Source organism: Camelus dromedarius, chromosome 10 (assembly GCF_036321535.1).
Source record: "Camelus dromedarius isolate mCamDro1 chromosome 10, mCamDro1.pat, whole genome shotgun sequence".
In the NCBI taxonomy this organism is placed as follows: Eukaryota; Metazoa; Chordata; class Mammalia; order Artiodactyla; family Camelidae; genus Camelus; species Camelus dromedarius.
In genome coordinates this window covers 52,078,456-52,095,877 of record NC_087445.1, presented here as the reverse complement: position 1 = coordinate 52,095,877, position 17,422 = coordinate 52,078,456, and the positions used below count along the sequence as shown (strand labels likewise).

Below are 17,422 nucleotides of genomic sequence, written 5' to 3'. Positions count from 1 at the left end.
TGGCAAAGCAGGGACTTGACCAGGCTTTCTGACCCCAAATACTGAGCTTTTTCCATCTCACTGCATTGCTTTCTATTTTTATGGTTCTTATATTTAATTGCCTCAGTTTTTTTTTCTGATAATATTATTAATGTAATCAAACCAAGCCTCAATTTTTACAAAAGAGGTGAATTGCTTGTCAAGGAGCAGGCAGCTCCTACCTCTTGGGTTCTATGTATTGCAAAAAGTAAACCAAACATTAGGCCAGGCAGTCTTAGATCATCTTTCACTTTCATCTCATCTTGAAAAATAAGTGACAGTATTTAGATTAAACTGACAACAGCAACCAATATGCTTTGAGGCTATAGACATCAATAACAATATGTTGTTATGAATCCTGTATTAATAGATTGTGTCTGCTCTCTGCCATATGTTGCACGCCCCAAAGCACTAGACACTGTTTTGGGGTGTTTTTTTTTAAAAACCATAGGAAAAAATATGGCCTTAGCTCAGTTGGTTCATTCTCTAATTCTATCATGCTTTAGAGGAATTCTCAAGGAAAAACCTTCAGGAATTTTTTTTTTATTACAAATTCCATTCTTCACATGCTATTGAGTCTCTCTGTTAGGATTTAAAGTGGGTCTTTAGTCTGTCTACTGTGCTTTATCTGTTTTGCCTGCCTTAAAAAGGGAGAGGCTTGGATGGTTTTTAAGACAAAGTGGCAGCATGATGAAGGAATCCATTCACCAGAATGAATGAGAACTGGACCTCTCTCCTTTCGCACTGGCTGCCGTGGCTGTCCCAGTGCCTGGTGACTGTGTGAACAGCAGCAAACCATGTGTCAGCTCTAAAGCATTATTAGCTGATTCGTAGTGAAAAACCATAACACTGGAGGGACACTAGCAGCAATAAAAGCTGTGTGGATAAAGGAGAGCTGAGAGTCTGAGAGCTCTTAGGCTAACTCTGACCCACAAATAAATTGTTGTTAGTTTTACATGATGTTTGTTCTCACAACGTTTTGTGTATGTGTATGCGTCTGTAGGTTGTCAATTTAAAAAATAGTAAGATCTTAAGTAAAGATCAAACTGGGCATAAAGGAAGGCTGGCCACCCCGGGATGGGAGTGGCCTTTTATTGGCTAAGGTACCTCTGCAGCATGGGGCTGAAATTAAAAGTCTCAATAAAGAGAAAGTGGTATGTTCCAGTCTTTGGTAAAAAAGCTCAAGGTGAACAGAAGTGTTCATTATTTTTCAAAAATAAAGCGACTGGTCATAAAACATCCCAACAACTGTTATTTTCTAACTGAAACAATAGAAGAGTGTCCAATAATCAAAACAAATAGCACCATATAGAATTTCAAGCATCTGTATAATAAAATCTAACAAAACAGAGCTAACAGGAAAGCTTAAAAGTGGAGAAAACATGTGGTAGGAAAGGGGTTAGTAGCTCTTTTTAGTAAAAATCCTCACCTTTTCTGAAATGCATAAGTGGGCAAAGGATATAAATATATAATTCATACATGGGGAGATAGGGAAAACATATAAAAAGTAGTCCACCACACTAATTAATAAATAAAAGTTGGAATACCTAACACAGGAAAAAATGATTAGTTGTAAAACACGCGTGGCGAGGCTATGAAGGTCCTGTGCATTGGGGCATTTTTGCAAATCACTGGCAATGATTTTCACACCCTTGAGGACCATTTCACACATCACAAGAAACAGTTGTATCATCTGACCTGGTAAGCCCAACCATGGCAATATATCTAAAAGAAAGAATCAAAAGTTGTTTTTTAAATGCTATACGCAAAAGATTTTTTATCGCAGCAGTATTTGTTATATATATAATTAAACAACGTTAAAGAAAATTAAACACTTGACAGTTTCAGAGTAGTCAAGTCAATCACAGTAAAATAATAGTTGATAATATAAAGCCATTAAAAGTAATAAAATGACTATGTAAACCCATAAATTTTTAGAATACAGTAAGTTTTTTTTTTAAAACGTAATCGTTATATTAACATATAACAGAATTTATAACTCTGGAAAATAATATATGTATATGGTCATAGTTCAGAAGAGAAAATGAAGAATTGAAAGTAATTGTTTATATAGTTAAAGGATAATATAGTAATTGTTTATATAGCAAAAAGTAAAATAATCACCTCAAATTTCATTTTTAGAAATATTTTTCTGATTGTTTTATTAATAAATTAAGACTCTTCATAAAACTGCACAGAGGAGCTAATGTTGCACTTTAAGCACCAGGTCCATGGCTAAAAGATGGGTGCCCAAACCTGGAGGGGCGGGTGTCTGGGAGCACAAGGAGCAGAAAGAGGGCATCTCAGCAGCCTGGGCAGCCGCCGTGTTGAGAGGCCAGTAAGCAGATTGCAGGTTAGAGCAGACAGATGTGCCACAGCCCCCAGATGGGGAAAGCTGGATGGAACATCCTGCGGACCCAGATTTCGCTGGCCATCTAGATTATTTTCTTATCCAATTGTGTGAGCACTGATAACTTCGCTCATGCGGTGTCTCCCTGGATTTTGCAAATCATCTCCTCTTTTGTTTCTTTTGTTTAATGTGATCGTTCAGTCTGTTTTCAATGATGAGAAAGTTCTAGATTCTCTGAGTGAACATCTTCTTTCTCCCTTTTCATGATTGTTGTTATCATTTTTTTAGAAATCCCAAATGATCACACTGCGCAGTCTTACTTACCCCACTGTCTCCAGCCAGGCAAACCCTCTCCCCTGGAAGTGGTCCTTGGGACATCGAGAGCCTCATGCAGGTGCAGGTCGCCATCTTCTATCCACCTGCCTGAACAGCGAAGAAAATACATCAAAGAGAATGAAATAATCAGTGGTGTCAAAGCTGATACATGAATAAGTTGAAAATTGACCATTGGATTTGGTGATGTGGAGGCACTGTTGGCTTTGACAAGATCCTAAGCCAGGGATTAAAAGCCTGATTGGAATGGGTCCAAAAGAGGAATTGAAACTGATGAGTACAGACCCTTTAGGGGGCCAGAGAAATTGGGTAGTTGCTGTGTCATAGATGTGGACTCGGGGCTAGGGAGGCTTAGATCATAGGATTTAACCCGTAACATCTAAGGCAAATAATGACTGAAATATTTTAACTGCATTTCTCACTGGAAGTTTCAGAACCTAGTCAGTTATCCAACCAGCTGTCAGATGTTTGAAGGGTTCACATGAGAGCAAGATACAAAGGAGGGTTTAAGCAGCAACAGAATTGGTGGTCTTGGCCTCTACACGTCACTGGAAGCCCTGACGATCTAGACAGAGGCCACTCAAAACTTTTGATAGTACAGTCATCTCCTTTTACTTGAATCTAGTCTGTTCCTAGAAATGTGTTGGCTAGTAAGTTTCCAGATAGTATGAGTCCTTTCCATTATCTTATACGAGAAAAACAATAAAGCACTCCTACCTCATCCAGAAACCTCAGCCAGTTTCCCTAAATAGCACTAAAACACTTTCAGACACTTATTAGTGTCTAATGTCTAATATACAATGCATGGATTGTAATGTATGACATTCCACCAATGATTTCTGCATAATATGAAGCATTTAAAACACCAGTTCTTTAATGCTTCATGAGTGGGTGTTCGTGTGTGCATAATGCAAAGTACGCTTTCCCTCCAGAGTGCAGTGAATGTATATTAATGTAAATAAGCAATAAAATAAAATGTTAAAGAAATACAAGTATAAATAACATTTAGCAAAATAAGCAAGCAAGGTGATTTTTTGAATGGTTGCTTATTGATTGAAGAGTTAACTGAGATGGGGTGGGCTAGAGTGAGCCTGTGAAGGACTAAGTGAAGCCGCAGATACCTGAGATTCGCCTGGAGCTAAATCCTGGGACAGTCTTCTCTCCTTGGCTCTAGGGATCCCAGAAGTGTGTGGCTGTGAACTGTCAAACAAAGCTGCACATGAAGCAGTGGGATGAAGGAAATCAAAAACTTACGTTCGTTTGCATGTCTTTGCTTTCATTTCTATAGCTTTTGACAACCTGAGACTGGGCTGTGACTGCATTTCTGAATGCGATGTTTCTACCCATGTCACTTGCAGCTGCAATCATTATATCGTCTGCATCATTTAAATTTATTCCAAGGATTTGACACTGAATATTCATTGCTTCTCCTCCTCCTCTTCCTCTGACCAATGATAAATGTCAAGTTGAGCAAGTTTCACTTTATCAAACAGAAAGTTTTGGCTGGGTAATGTGGGGCAGATGCTCATATCTAATGCGTCGCACATTTAAGCAGCGTTGTCCTGGGGGAAGGACAGCTGAACTACAACCACAGCGGTACCTCTTATCAGTCAGTCTCAGACACAGCGTAAACATTTCATGGGTGCCCACAGGCAGATTATAATGGATTTTCAATTCAGATGGTGAATTTTGAATAAAAATGTTTGCAAATTGTTACAGGGAGTAGACAGAGTTCAGATGGAAGGGATACCTCTGAATGGTGTTCACTTGAAGGCAGTGCGGGCTTTGGCATCAGACACTCCTGGATCCACAGCCTGGCTTCCCCATTTATTAGCTTGTATGATCTTGGGTAGTTAATCTCTAGGAGCCTCAGTTTTCTCAAATGTGAAATGGGGATACTAACACTTAACGCATAGTACTATTGTAAGATCATAATACACATGTATGATATCTGGCACACAGATGCCCAATTTTTAAAAAAGGCAACTAATTTTATTAGTCTCATAGTACGTGGCTGTAAACAACAGAAGTTTAAAGAAAGAAATGTATAAAATAAACTGAATACAGCCTGTTTGTTATTGGGCTAATAAAAGGAAAATAAGATTAAATATCGTTAAGCACAAGAGAGGGACACCATGCTTTTAAAGGCAACGTGATTCACTGTAAGTTACACTTTTCTTCATCTTGGCACCACCAGTCTGTTTAGTGTTTTTCTGAGAGTTTGATGGTGTTAAAGTCCAGAAGGAACCCCCCCAGTTTGTTCTTCATCCACAGCAGTAGTAACTCATTGAATCCTTCTGAGATAGCCATATCCTGTACACGTTACAACAGGGCCAGGTCAAGGGCTATTTTCAGACACATCTGTATATACTTTCCGGAGATCAGGGTTATACAGTTGGTCACCACTTGTACAGAGATGTCCCAGAGAAAGCCCCAGTACCTGAGTAGCCCTCAGGGCCTGATACACCAGCATTCCTTGTCCCTAAGGCTGGCTCCCCCTTCATTCTCAGGTGCTGTGCTAGTGTTCCTGCCTGTGTCCCGTTCTCTGAGACCTGGTGCTTGCTCTGTGCTCCTGCTCACCTCCAGTCTTTCCTTCTCCTGGGATCCTAGCACCCATCTTTGTTCCAGAGCCACTGCCTGAAGTAATGTCAAGGAGGAAAAGAGATTCCATGGCCCAGAGCCTGAAATCTCCAAGCTCTGCCTCTGAACTGTGGCCCTCAACTTGACTTCCTGCCATACAGAGGTCTAGCCGCGCCTGAGCCATCCTGACTGGCTGCTTCTCCAAGCCTGGGAGCAGAGGCGGGGAGAATGAGAGAAGGGAAAACGCCTTCAAGAGGGTGAGAGATCACTCAGGTCGGTCGGCTGAGATGAGCTAGGAGTGCAGGCTCTGGAGCCAGGCTGCCTGGGTGTGAGCCCCAGCTCTGACCTTTACTAGTATGTGACCTGGGACAAGTCACTTAGCTCCTTTGTTGCTAAGTTTTCTCACCTATAAAATGGAGACAGTAACAGTACCTCCCTCATGGGTCATTAGGAAGTAAGCAAGTCTACACTGATAAAGCCCTCAGAACTGTGCCTTCCACATATTAAGTGCCGAATAATTATCAATGATCATAGTAATAACCAGAAGCCTCCAACAAAGGGATGGCACCCTGGCTCCTTAGCATTGGCTTGTGGGATCTTGACTATCATGGGGCATAAAAGTTTGCTTCCTCTCTAGACTTGAACTGACTGAAGGCAGGGACATAACCCTCCCTTCTCCACCCAGTGGTACTTGGAAGAGTGCCTGGCACATAGCGGCCCTCAAGGTATCCAGTGTCTTTCTTCCTGCAGGGTTGACTGGCCAGCAGGGTCCATGACTGAATGATACCTAGTAGGTAGAGAACTCATGTAAATCACTTAGCAAAGTGCCTGCTGAGTGTGTTGAAGTTGCTATAAGGTTGCAGTCGTTGCTGTGGCTGCCGTTTCGTTGTAGAGCAGAAAGAGCCCAGGATTTGTGCTAAATAAACACTGACTTATAGACCAGCTTTGTCGCTTAAAAGTGCAGGGACTTCAGCTTCCTCAACTGTAAGTTGCAATTATAATACCCACCTCAGTGCAAAAAAAGTAAACAATCAGTAAGCTGGCCCCTTCTCTTTCTCCTCCATGGCTGCCTAGTTTTGTGACCTGGCTCAATTTCTTTCATTCCTCTGGTCACAGTTTCCTCATCTGAAAAATAAAGACGTTGAACTAGATGACTTAAATGTCAAAACTGTTAAACTCATCATCTTTTCCCCTTAAACCTACTCCTTCTCTGTCCCTGGGAGAGGTTCTTTCCTTGATAACTATTCAGTGTTTTAATACATTGAATTGTTTCAGATCTCAGTCTCTCTCTATCTCTATCTCCATCTCTCAGTGTCTCTCTTGAGACCGTAGGGTGGTCTAGACTCAGGGCTTCTGCATGACTCCAGGGACCATCATACAGTTGGTCTGGGTGTGGGTAGCACCCCAGGAATTGGGCCTTGCAGCCGCCCTTGGTCCTGGCTGGATTCCTTTCACAGTGTAGGATAGTAAAGTCTGCAGAGCATGCAACGGGGACCGTCTCCAGTTTACCTTGGGTTCAGCAAAAAAGAATCTGTATCCAGGAGTGAACAAGCGTGGAGCCAGGTGGAGCATCACATTCATGGCCTATCCTTTCCTCTCCTGTTTTGCACAGACTTTGCAAATGGGCATCAAACACTTCTCTGGACTCTTTGTGCTGCTGTGCATCGGATTTGGTCTGTCCATCTTGACCACCATCGGTGAGCACATAGTGTACAGGCTGCTGCTCCCACGCATCAAGAACAAATCTAGGCTGCAATACTGGCTCCACACCAGCCAGGTGAGTGTCGCACGCATCTGGCTTCAGTATTCTTAAATGTCAGAATTCCCAGTTAAGGGAGAATCCAGAACCTCAGGTCAGACTGACAGATGACAAGCTAGCAAGAAAACCAGGGTGGTGGAGACTCTATCAATGCACAAGGTGGAGTTCCCTCTATCCCATTAATTCTCTTGCCCCTTAAATTAAGCAGCCCTGCAGTGCCCCTTCCTTTCACATAACCCTCCACCGTTACTCACAATGGAAGCAGTAGCACTGCTGTTAACCTGGCTTCGCTTAGTGACAATCTGAAGAGGTGGTGTGAAAGATTTGTTTCCTATAGATTCTTTTCTTGCCAAAATTGAAACCCATTAAGTGAGTTTGAAGTCCCCGTTTCCCTTTAGACAAACCCACCAGCCCCAGTCCTCTCTGCATTTTCAACAACCCAGACCTTTGAAGTTCACTGGTGCTAAGGCCACACTCACAGGACTGAAGTTCCTTCGTGTAATTCAGACACCTACGCACTCACTTCCTGGGAGAACTGAAACCGTCGGGCAGTCCTCCATTCAGGGTCATTCATTTGCACATCTTGCTCTGAAGGCAGCTGGCATGGAGAGCTCAAATATACTCAGAAGGCTTCTCACTGATGAAGGGGCCCTAGTGAAGGCAGCAGTGCCACCTGAGCACGGTGAGGGGCGGGGCCGGAGAGCCGTCCTGAGCTCTGGTGATGGGCTCCCTCCCGCTTCGCAGGGCACCACGACTGCCTGCCAGTTCTGCCGCCTTTGCCCCATTCATCTGTTATGCTGACTCTGCTTTGTTAACACAATACTTTTTTTTTCTAGACTGGTCACTATCATTGGTTCAGTTACATTTGAACCCTGTTCTTCTTACTTTCATCCTCAAATGTGTTTGGTCTCCGGAGAACTCTGCAGACAACTGATCCTCTCTGTTGTATGTTAGCATGAGTTGTTTCTTTCTCAGGATGCCTTTCCTTTGTTGTGGCTGCTAAGAAGTCAGACTTAAGTTTTGTACAAAGCCCTTTGCCACACATTAGTTTCTATGTGATAACTCTTCTTTTTCACATACCTTTTTACAACTCAGAGCACTTCTATGCTTCCTATCAAATTACTTTTTTTTTCTTCAGGTAGAATAATTACTTATAATTAGAATTCTTGTTCTCTAGAGATTTGGGACTGAACATTGATCTATTTTCTGGTATCCCTGGAAATTTGTTTAAAGAAGCTGAGGTTTGTAACGACAGGATTAAATTTCAGGGTGTACGTTGTCCCCTGGTTGTGTGTTTCTGATGATCTCTACATGTGAATCTGTTCTTTCCACCAGAGGTTACATAGAGCCCTAAACACATCATTTGCAGAGGAAAAGCAGCAGCGTTTCAAGACTAAACATGTGGAAAAGAGGTAAGAAGAGACCGGTGCGAGGTGTCAATCGTATCTGTTAAGAGTTTAGAGATGTAACTGAGACTTCATGCTCAAGAGAAAAAATTATGTGTAATTAAAATCAAATCAGGACCAAATTGTTCATAAACACAGTTAGTAAAAATATGTGGTTTCCAATAGAGAGAAATAAAACAGACAAAATAAGAAACACATTTGTACACAGATGTGCACTGAAATGCAGAAGAGGCGATACCGGTTGTGGGTAAAGTGCAGGTGTGGTCTCCAGGGTCCAGCACCTGGATCCAAGCCCTGCCTCCGACACTTACAGCATGTGTGGTCTTGGGCAAGTTATTTACTCAACCCCCCTGTGCCCCAATTTCCTCATCTGTGAAAATGAGATAAATAGAGGACCTGCTTTCTAGAGATGCTGTCAGGATTAAATGAGATAATACATCGACAGCCCCCCAAAACAAAGCTATTTTAGTTATTATTGTGTACAAAATACACAGAAGCCTTAATTCATAAGTACCTCAGGCAATTAATTGCACGCGATATTGCCCTTTTGGCTTGCTTCCACTCCCCACTCCTTTCCAGCACTCCTAGGAATATGCCACAGGCGTGTTCTGCTTAAGCCATTTCCTGCCACTGTGACCACAAACTCCCCAGAAAAGAGCGTCTCATTAATGGGAAGTAACAAGCATTAAATGCATAGATGACATTTAAAAACTGAAACTTTGCACCTTCCCCACGTCCAGCCTGTGGAAGACTGTTGCCTCATTCATGATGGCCAAAGATGTCAGGAGCATTGAGGCCTGTTCCTGGCTGGCCTCGGTGGCATGCTGCCTGAGGCGGCCTCCTGGTTCTCTCATATGTCCAGAGGCCTCGTTTTACCATTACCTCCAAGCAACTAACTCTGTCATCTGTGGCGGAGCCTCAGCTCAGAGCTCGGCTTTCTGGGTAATTTTGAAATCTGACCCTCACACTTCTCATTCACCATAGAGGAAAAGGGAAAGGGGGTGGAAAACAGGATTCTTTTTCCTTGTTTGTACCTCCTCAGGGGTCTGCTGCAGTCCCCTTCTCTGCAGTTTGCATTGAGCTTTTCAGAATCGTTTCCATTACCTCTGAAGGCCACTCTTTCCAGTCAGCAGCGAGCACACCCGCCTCTCCGCCTCTCAGGCTGTGGGGTTCCTGTGTCACTGCAGCCCTGCCAGCACAAGCTGCAGACTAGTCAGGTCGCAGCTGTTCTCTGTTGTGTTACGTGTATTTTTTCTGTAATAATTTTTAACATACATTTTTAACTAGAGAGGAACACAGAAGACATCGCAGCCAAGACACCATCTCATGATAACAAAACATTCGTTTTCCAGCCATAATCGAAACAGGAAGCCGAGCAATCCCATGTCTGACTGTGATGTGACTCCCATTCACAGCTCTCACCTAAATTCACAACCAAAACTGTCTTCCCCTCAACTTCTCCACTTCTCTTGGCAGATTCCCTTCTGGAGCCCTGTATTTTGAAAAGGAGCTAAGGCAACATGCTCTCCTGCCTTATTGGGCTCATATTTCCCAGGCCACCTCCCTGCAACCCAAAACCCACCTGTAACCCTTCAAATGCCATGAGTGTTGGAGATCCCACAGCTGCACATCTTTCTGAGGGGTCTAGTGGAGGACTGAACCTCAATGTCACATAATTGCTCTCTGGGAGCTTTTTAGTGTTAAATACAGTTCATTCATTGGCCTCCTTACCATCTAAGGCTGAGGAAAGCTTGGTACAAAACACAACGGAAACACTGTAGAGGCCAACAACACAAGATGTGTATCTCTTCCAATAGACACCATATCTGACCTTGGGCATCTGTCCTCTTGCATGAGTAGGTGGCTCAGAGCCGTGTGCCAATTATCAGAGGACTTGTGATGCTAGCACCCAGAGTGTATCGTGGAATTCAGCTTTTGCTTATTCTTCTTATTATATTCCCAGATGTAGGTACAAAGCTCTAGAGAAAACCAGATTGGCTATTTCTGCCTACCTGATTTCTGTGGTTGCTTGGACATTCCAGGAAAATGTGTTAATGTCTGCCTTCCAGGTTTTCTCCACTGTGAATTATTCCATGATCTTAGAGTTAGGTCTGTTGGCTTGAAAACTCTCCCTCTTTATTGGAAGAGTATCTGTGTGAATGTGTCTGCTATGACTTGACATCTCTCCTGTGTGCTCCATATTTAGTGAATGAATAAAACAACAGATAAATGAATTACTAACATATGGGTTTGAGGAAAGGCCTGGAGGAATTTTATCTATGATGTGAAAGTAGATGTTGCCCTTTTTTTATTTAAAACAGAGGGGAAAAGTGGATGTGGCAAAAGACTATATATTGTTCTTGGTTTATTCAACATGTGATTTCATGTAAACTTTGGTCTGTCCTTCACTCCACTGGGTTTCCAATACACTCCCCTTTTCTCTTTACTCTCACCCCAAGATACACAAAAACTGTAAATCATATAACACACACCACAAACAAGAATGTTTTGAAATTACTCAAACTCAGTAAGAAAAGATTTGAAGGAAAAATTAAAGGGAGTTGTGAGGCTAGAAGGAAACTGTAATGGCACCTCTAAGCCAGCATAAAGCCAGTGGAGCTGGGCTCATTAAACAACAGTGAGTTGCTTATGAATCTGTGGGTCAGCTGTGCAGTCTACTGATCTGGGCCAAACTTGGCTGATGGTGGCCACATTTGGTTATATATCTGCAGCCAGCTTGTGGGGAAGGGGAGGGCAGCTGAGGGCTGGCTGGTCTAGGATGACCTCAGCTGGTCAACTGGGAAGACTGAGGACTCTCTCCAATGGTCGATTAGCACCCAGCAGACCAGTCCAGACTGGATCACACTGCAGCAACATGGTTCTGAGACAGGCAGTGGAAATGTGCGAGGCTCAGGACCACCGGCCACTTCTGCCACTCTCTCTTGGCCAGATGAAGTCATGAGACCGGACCAAATTCAAGAGGAAGGGAAAGAAGACGTCCCCCCCCCCTTGATAAGGATGGGCTGCGAAGTCACAGTTCAGAGAGGCATGGATGAAAGGACGAACAAAGATTATGACCCCATTTGCAATCTACCACAGGGCACGATGAAACAGAATCACCCCATCAAGTCCTTGTATTTGTGTTCTTATCCATGTGACTGAATCAACACTTTCTCTCCCTTTTCCCCTCCCTCTGTGGGTCCTCCCCTTCTCCTCCTGTCAAGTGAGAGTCCAGAAATAAAGTCTTGATTCAGTTACATGGTGGGGAACAAAGACACAAGGACTATATTCAGTGTTTGTTTTGTTTTGCCCTGTGGTAGATGGCAGAAGTGGTCGTAATCCTTCTCTTCCTCCTTCTTCTTCAACGAGGCCGGAAGAAATCAACAGCTATGCTGCTTGGGGCTCTAACCTGCTCTTGTAGCAAGTTACTCTTCTCATTGCATCTGACTGTCAACGTGTATTTCAGAAACCAGCACCCCTCCTCCTGGGCCTGGCCAGCAGCAGCTCTTTTGGTCCACAGCCATCACTATGATGGCGTTAGGTGATTCAACGTGAGCTGAAAAAAAGATTTCGAATCTATTTCTATTTGACCCATTATTCAGTGAGAACTTGAGGCTTTTTTATTGATGTGGTTTGTTTTGTTTGTTTTTAAGCTTCAGACCTCAGCTGTCATTCTCAACCCACAGTCAACCTTATAAAGGGAAACTTTTTGCTGAATCCTACAGCTTGCATGCTTTTATCCTCCTCAGACTCAGCTAGTAAACGTCAGGGTGGTCCTGTGGGACTAAGGATGAGTCAGGTCAGAATATCAGCAGGCACGTGCTTAGCGTCCAACAGATGAAGAAACAGAATCTCACTTCTACCAAAGCACCATCTTTATAGTCATAGACTGTTTCAAGGCAGCATGGCTCTCTGAGGCTCTCTGTGCCTCACTGGCAAGAATATAGAAAAGCATCTAAGGTTCTTCATGAAAGAATGTGCCACAGCCTGAACCATCAGCCCTCCAGGTGATACACCCATTCCAGTTTCAGGGCAGCATGAGACTTGATGAGACCTTGAACTTCAGTTGAAAAGAATTGCATTGGCTCCTTCTGTCCCCCTGACACCAGCAGGCAGTCTGTCCACGGCTCTGTGACTCCATCTCTATCTGTGTACTCAGCTCCATATTAGTCACACAGGAAGTGGCTAACAGATGGGGAATGGCACTTTGAGAGCTGCAGAGTAGAAGTTCAATCTAAAGTGTCTCTTGGTTTCCTAGGTCCAACATGGGACCCCGTCAGCTCTCAGTGTGGAACACTTCCAATCTGAGTCATGACAACCGACGGAAATACATCTTCAGTGATGATGGAAGACAAAACCAGCTGGGCCTCCGGACACACCAGGACATCCCTCTCCCGCCCAGGAGAAGAGAGCTCCCTGCCTCACTGACCACCAACGGAAGAGCGGACTCCCTAAGTGGGGCTCGGAACTCAGTGATGCAGGAGCTCTCAGAGCTGGAGAAGCAGATTCAGGTGATCCGGCAGGAGCTGCAGCTGGCCGTGAGCAGGAAAACGGAGCTGGAAGAGTATCAAAGGACAAATCGGACTTGTGAGCCCTAGCTGGCCATGCTGCTCCCCGTTCTCAGTTCCTGGCCTTCCTCTGCGCCCTTGAGACACTTTGTATGCTCTTTTGTAACTACTAACCAAGGTGTGCGCAAGCTGAGGTCAAGGTCCTCTTAGAAGTCAAGCCTAAAAAGCAGTGGCTGGTCTTCTTCTCAAGCTTAGTCCTCGGTCTCCAGAGTAGGAGTCTTTTTCGGAGCAGGAGTCTTAGTCAGGAGCAAACGCCGTGTGAGGGATCTGTGAAGAACCAGACAACCCAGCTCCCGTTAACCATTTCACCAGGTGCCACACTAATAGTTCTGGTTTTTAGCCCTTTCGCTGCTCTGTCAGCAGCAGGAGATAAAATTGTTACTCATCCCTGTGTCTTACTGGGTTGTTGGTTTTAATCTCGGGATAGAGCAGGATTATCCAGGGTTGTGGCTTTTGCCACAACTCCCCAGTCCAGATTTGTCCTTACATTCTGAATGGGGAGCCACGGAAGAGCTAGAGAAACTTAGGACAGGGAGGAGGGTACTTAAAAAAATTAACTGAATTCATTTGTATCACAGCGGGCCAAGGACTGATTGAGTCAGGCAAGAGCCACGGTTTTAAAAGGGTCCTGGATCTTCAGCACCATCCTGACTAACATTTAGTAGCAACATGTTTACTGTGCAAGGAGACAGGGATGTGGTGGGCAGGAAGAGGACGGGCAGAGAGGCATTAAAAACGTGTACCAAAAGCTCTGGGCCAGAAAAGCGATTTGGCTAAGGAAAGGATTGGATAATCCTAATCTAACTAAGCATCTCCGCTATAGTGTGTGCCTTTTACAAAGGAAAGAGAAAGAAAAGCCAAGCAAGGATGTGGCCTTAGGATGGAACTGGAATATCCCTGCTTATTGCCTGTGCAGCAGGACATGTGAGCTGGCACTGTGGGTTAAGGGAAAATGTTCTGCAAACGATATAGTAGGCTGTTTTCAGATCAGCAGTCACCTATGTCTTAGCTGCAGGGTTTCCAGAAGTGAACCTCAAGCCTGTGGACATTACAAGCTTCAACATTCAGGAACGTGCCCTGTGCTCTTCATATCTATATGGGTAACTGCCAAGTCAGTCTCCCCAGCCTCACCTCCATCTGTGAGAAGCTGTGAATAGGCTTTGGTCCCTCTGATTGGCCCCATCTAATGCTCCCAAGAGACTGATATGAATAACCTGTTTCCCCTCTGTGTAAGCATCCCTTTGCCAGTGTGCAAGGCTTGGGCATGCAGAAAAAGAAGGGAGTATGGGAACGACAGAACTTCAGTTCCCAGTGTTAGTGTAGACAGACATTGTCTAGGAACTCATTACAACACTGACTGCCAGGGCTCTTCCCCAGAGGATGGGGCAGGGGTTGGGGGGAAGTTGGGAATTTGGATGTGGGTTTGGAAACCTCCTGTTACCAACACCCGCAGGTGACTGACATGTGGTCCAAAAATGACCCTTCAAGGAACACTGTTTTAGAAGTTTGGCTGTCCCAGGCCTGGGGAGAAGTGAGAAGATCCTTCTTGAGAGTTTCTCAAACTTCAGCACACACCTGATTCACCATCCATGCAGCCACTCCCACCCCAGGGCACCATTTAAGACTAGACTTCCTTGTTTAGCAGTTCCTTGCTTTATCTTCTCAGTATCACCTTTGCTCCTCCCCAGTCAACTGAAGGCCTGCAGTGAGTTCTCAGCGCTGTACCAAGCACTGTGCTCTGTAACAGCTGCAGATCATTGGGAAGCCGCCTCAACCACAAAATTTCTTCCCCTACTTTTGGATGCAATCCCTGCATTTCCACCAAGAGCTGCCAGTCCCCCAGGGAAAGATAACACTTTAAGCTGCAATTTGATAACACTTTAGCAATTAGTTAATTGTCTGAGAAAACCTCGGGGGGTGGATGTCTGTGCAGAAATACTGATGAGGGAGGTGGGAGGGTTCTAAAGTTAGACTCCATCAACCTCACAGATGAACAGTTCAACAATGAGAGAACAGTGAGCCATGGAAACAGAAAGGACAACTCTGCTTTGAAATGCCCATCCTCCCATGTTCTCACCCCAGACCCAGAAGCAGGTTTGCAACGGCCTTTAGAAGATTATGCCTGTTAGCCATCCCCACCTGTCTGCAACAGCTAAGGATGCTCTAGAGAATCTGCCGTCACGGTCTGTACCCCTAACTCCTGCACAGCCCGGAAGGCTGACATCCAGGTGTACCTCAGATCATGTCACAGCCATGCTCCTACCGTTGTACGTGGACATTTTTATAACTCAGCTTATATTCTGACTGTACTTGAGAAGCTGGCTATTTAAAGGAACCCAGAGGTGAATTCTTTTGTAAAGAATCCTTTTGTAATGCAATTAATTATCCCTTACTGTATCTGTTTTGTAAGTTTGAATTTTTGTATATCGGGTTTACCTTAAGCTTCCCTACTGAGGCATTCTGTGCAGTGGTGATAACATGCCAGACCACGCTGCCTATCCACAAAGCAGGTGACCAGTGCATGGCTCCTCAAGTATCTTCCAAGGAACTATTTGGCCAAAATTGCGGCCAGGATGTGGCAACAAGCAGCAGGGCTGAAAGCAGGCTTATTGCCGTCAGCATTGCTTGAAATGCCTCCATGTTCTGGATGAAGGAAAAACAAAGTGTAACTGCTTGTGGTGAAATGAAGCAGTCTTCATGTTAAGTAGCAATGGTTATTTTTATCAGTAGTAACTGAACAGTGTTTTGCAATTTGTGAAACTGTGTGTTGTGTTTTGTACAAAGATTTCATGACATGGTGGGTCCTCTGAAAACCCTCCTTCCTGTTCTGCCCCACCTCTGTTCTCTCAACTCCCTTCAGGCTCAAAAACACACAGATGAAAAGTCTTTAGGTGAAGAGTAGTTTTCTGGTTAAGAAGATGAGGGGTTCTACCTTGCCTCCTCTTGTGGGCTCCTATTTTATGAGATCCGGAAAGCCTCCATTTGTTCTAAGCTCTGATGCTGGGAAACCTGGAACATGACAAGCTGGCTGTGCCACACCCCACAGCCATGCTTTCCAAGGGGGAATTCCTGGCACAGGAAGCACACAGTGAAGTAACTGGGTGAATTAGAACAGACAGGGCTGCTTGGTTCATGGAAACAGTAACATCAAGGGCCTCGGGGAGTCGATGCCCAAGGTAGAAGAGCAGGGGAGCCCCTCCAACAATTAAAGACAAGGCGGAACAATGACTGGGACAGCCAAGTGAGGCGGCCACAGGGACCCAGGGGTTGAGGTCTTGACTGTGCCTGGAGGTGACTCTCCGTCATGCGTGGATCCTGCTGTTGCACAAAACTTATACGGGAGCTGCTGCTTCTGTGCCAACCGGGGAGGGGTGAGAGGAGCAGCTGCCGAGCAGGCAGAGCTCTGTGATCTAGGCGAGCCTTCTTGGTGCTGGTGCTGGTGCTGGTGCTAGGTCCGGGTCCGTGGAGCTTGGGGCTAGCGGGCACTTCCTTGGTGTGGATAAAGACTGAAGGGGAAGAAACGACTCCAGAGCCTCTCTTTATCCCAACTCGTGCTTTTGATAGGCAAACCAGAAAAGCCACACAGTCCTCACAAGAAATTTCTTTCTAGACATTGAAACCACTTCACTCTGCAATGTATCATTACCCTTTCTTCACCCACCCATGACCATGTAATCTAGGATACCCTCATTCTTGAAGTTTAGTTCCTAATTGTTTTCTGAAAATAACGTACCTATAAGTATTTTCTTAAGGTTTGTAAAGAGTGTTTGCATTGTGTCTTCATTTCAATGTGTTTGCGATCGCTCCACTCCAGGAAGAACTGAAATGCTGTCTTGTGAGCATGAAGTGAACAGGCTGTTTTGCTCCAGCCACTTTTCTTGTACAACCATGTGGATGGACTAGATGTCCTCAGGTCTTTTCCATCTTCAGTTTCTATGACTGTGGAATAAATGTTCAGATAGAAACTTCACTTCCAGACGTACTGCTGGCATTGTCTTTGGGAATTCAAATGTTGATGTGGTACCAGCCCCTTCCTAACAGGAGACCCGCTGATGCTATGATTTACGCTTAATTTTTTGGTACAGTCCAAAGTGGTACAAAATATGCTGAGAAACTCAGAGCCCTGGCATCATGAAGTTGAAATGAAATAGCTTTGTCTGTGAGAGGCATTCTAGAAAAAGCCACAATATTAAGAGGTTTCTGAAAAGCTCTGCCCTGGCCACCCTCATTTAGCAATTCAACAAACATTTGCTAAACAACTTGTATTTGTACCAAGGGCTGGAGATACACTTGTGAATAAGATGGATACAATCTCTAACCTCAGGGACCCTCTCATGATTTGTCCTTTTCACACCCTGTAAACCGATAATACCGTAATAGCTGACATTTATTGAACCCCTATTTTATA

General features: G+C 44.4%; 1 protein-coding gene across 1 annotated transcript in view; it reads left to right on the top strand.

Annotated features, from left to right (window-relative positions):
- Window positions 1-16,984, top strand: part of GRIN3A (glutamate ionotropic receptor NMDA type subunit 3A) — a 145,349-nt gene extending 128,365 nt beyond the window's left edge. Inside the window, exons 7-9 of the mRNA XM_031450120.2 lie at window positions 6,894-7,058; window positions 8,376-8,452; window positions 12,705-16,984. Coding sequence (XP_031305980.1) covers window positions 6,894-7,058; window positions 8,376-8,452; window positions 12,705-13,044 — 582 coding nt within the window. The 3' untranslated portion in view covers window positions 13,045-16,984. The remainder of the gene's footprint in view (window positions 1-6,893; window positions 7,059-8,375; window positions 8,453-12,704) is intronic.
- The last annotated feature ends 438 nt before the right edge of the window (window positions 16,985-17,422 follow it).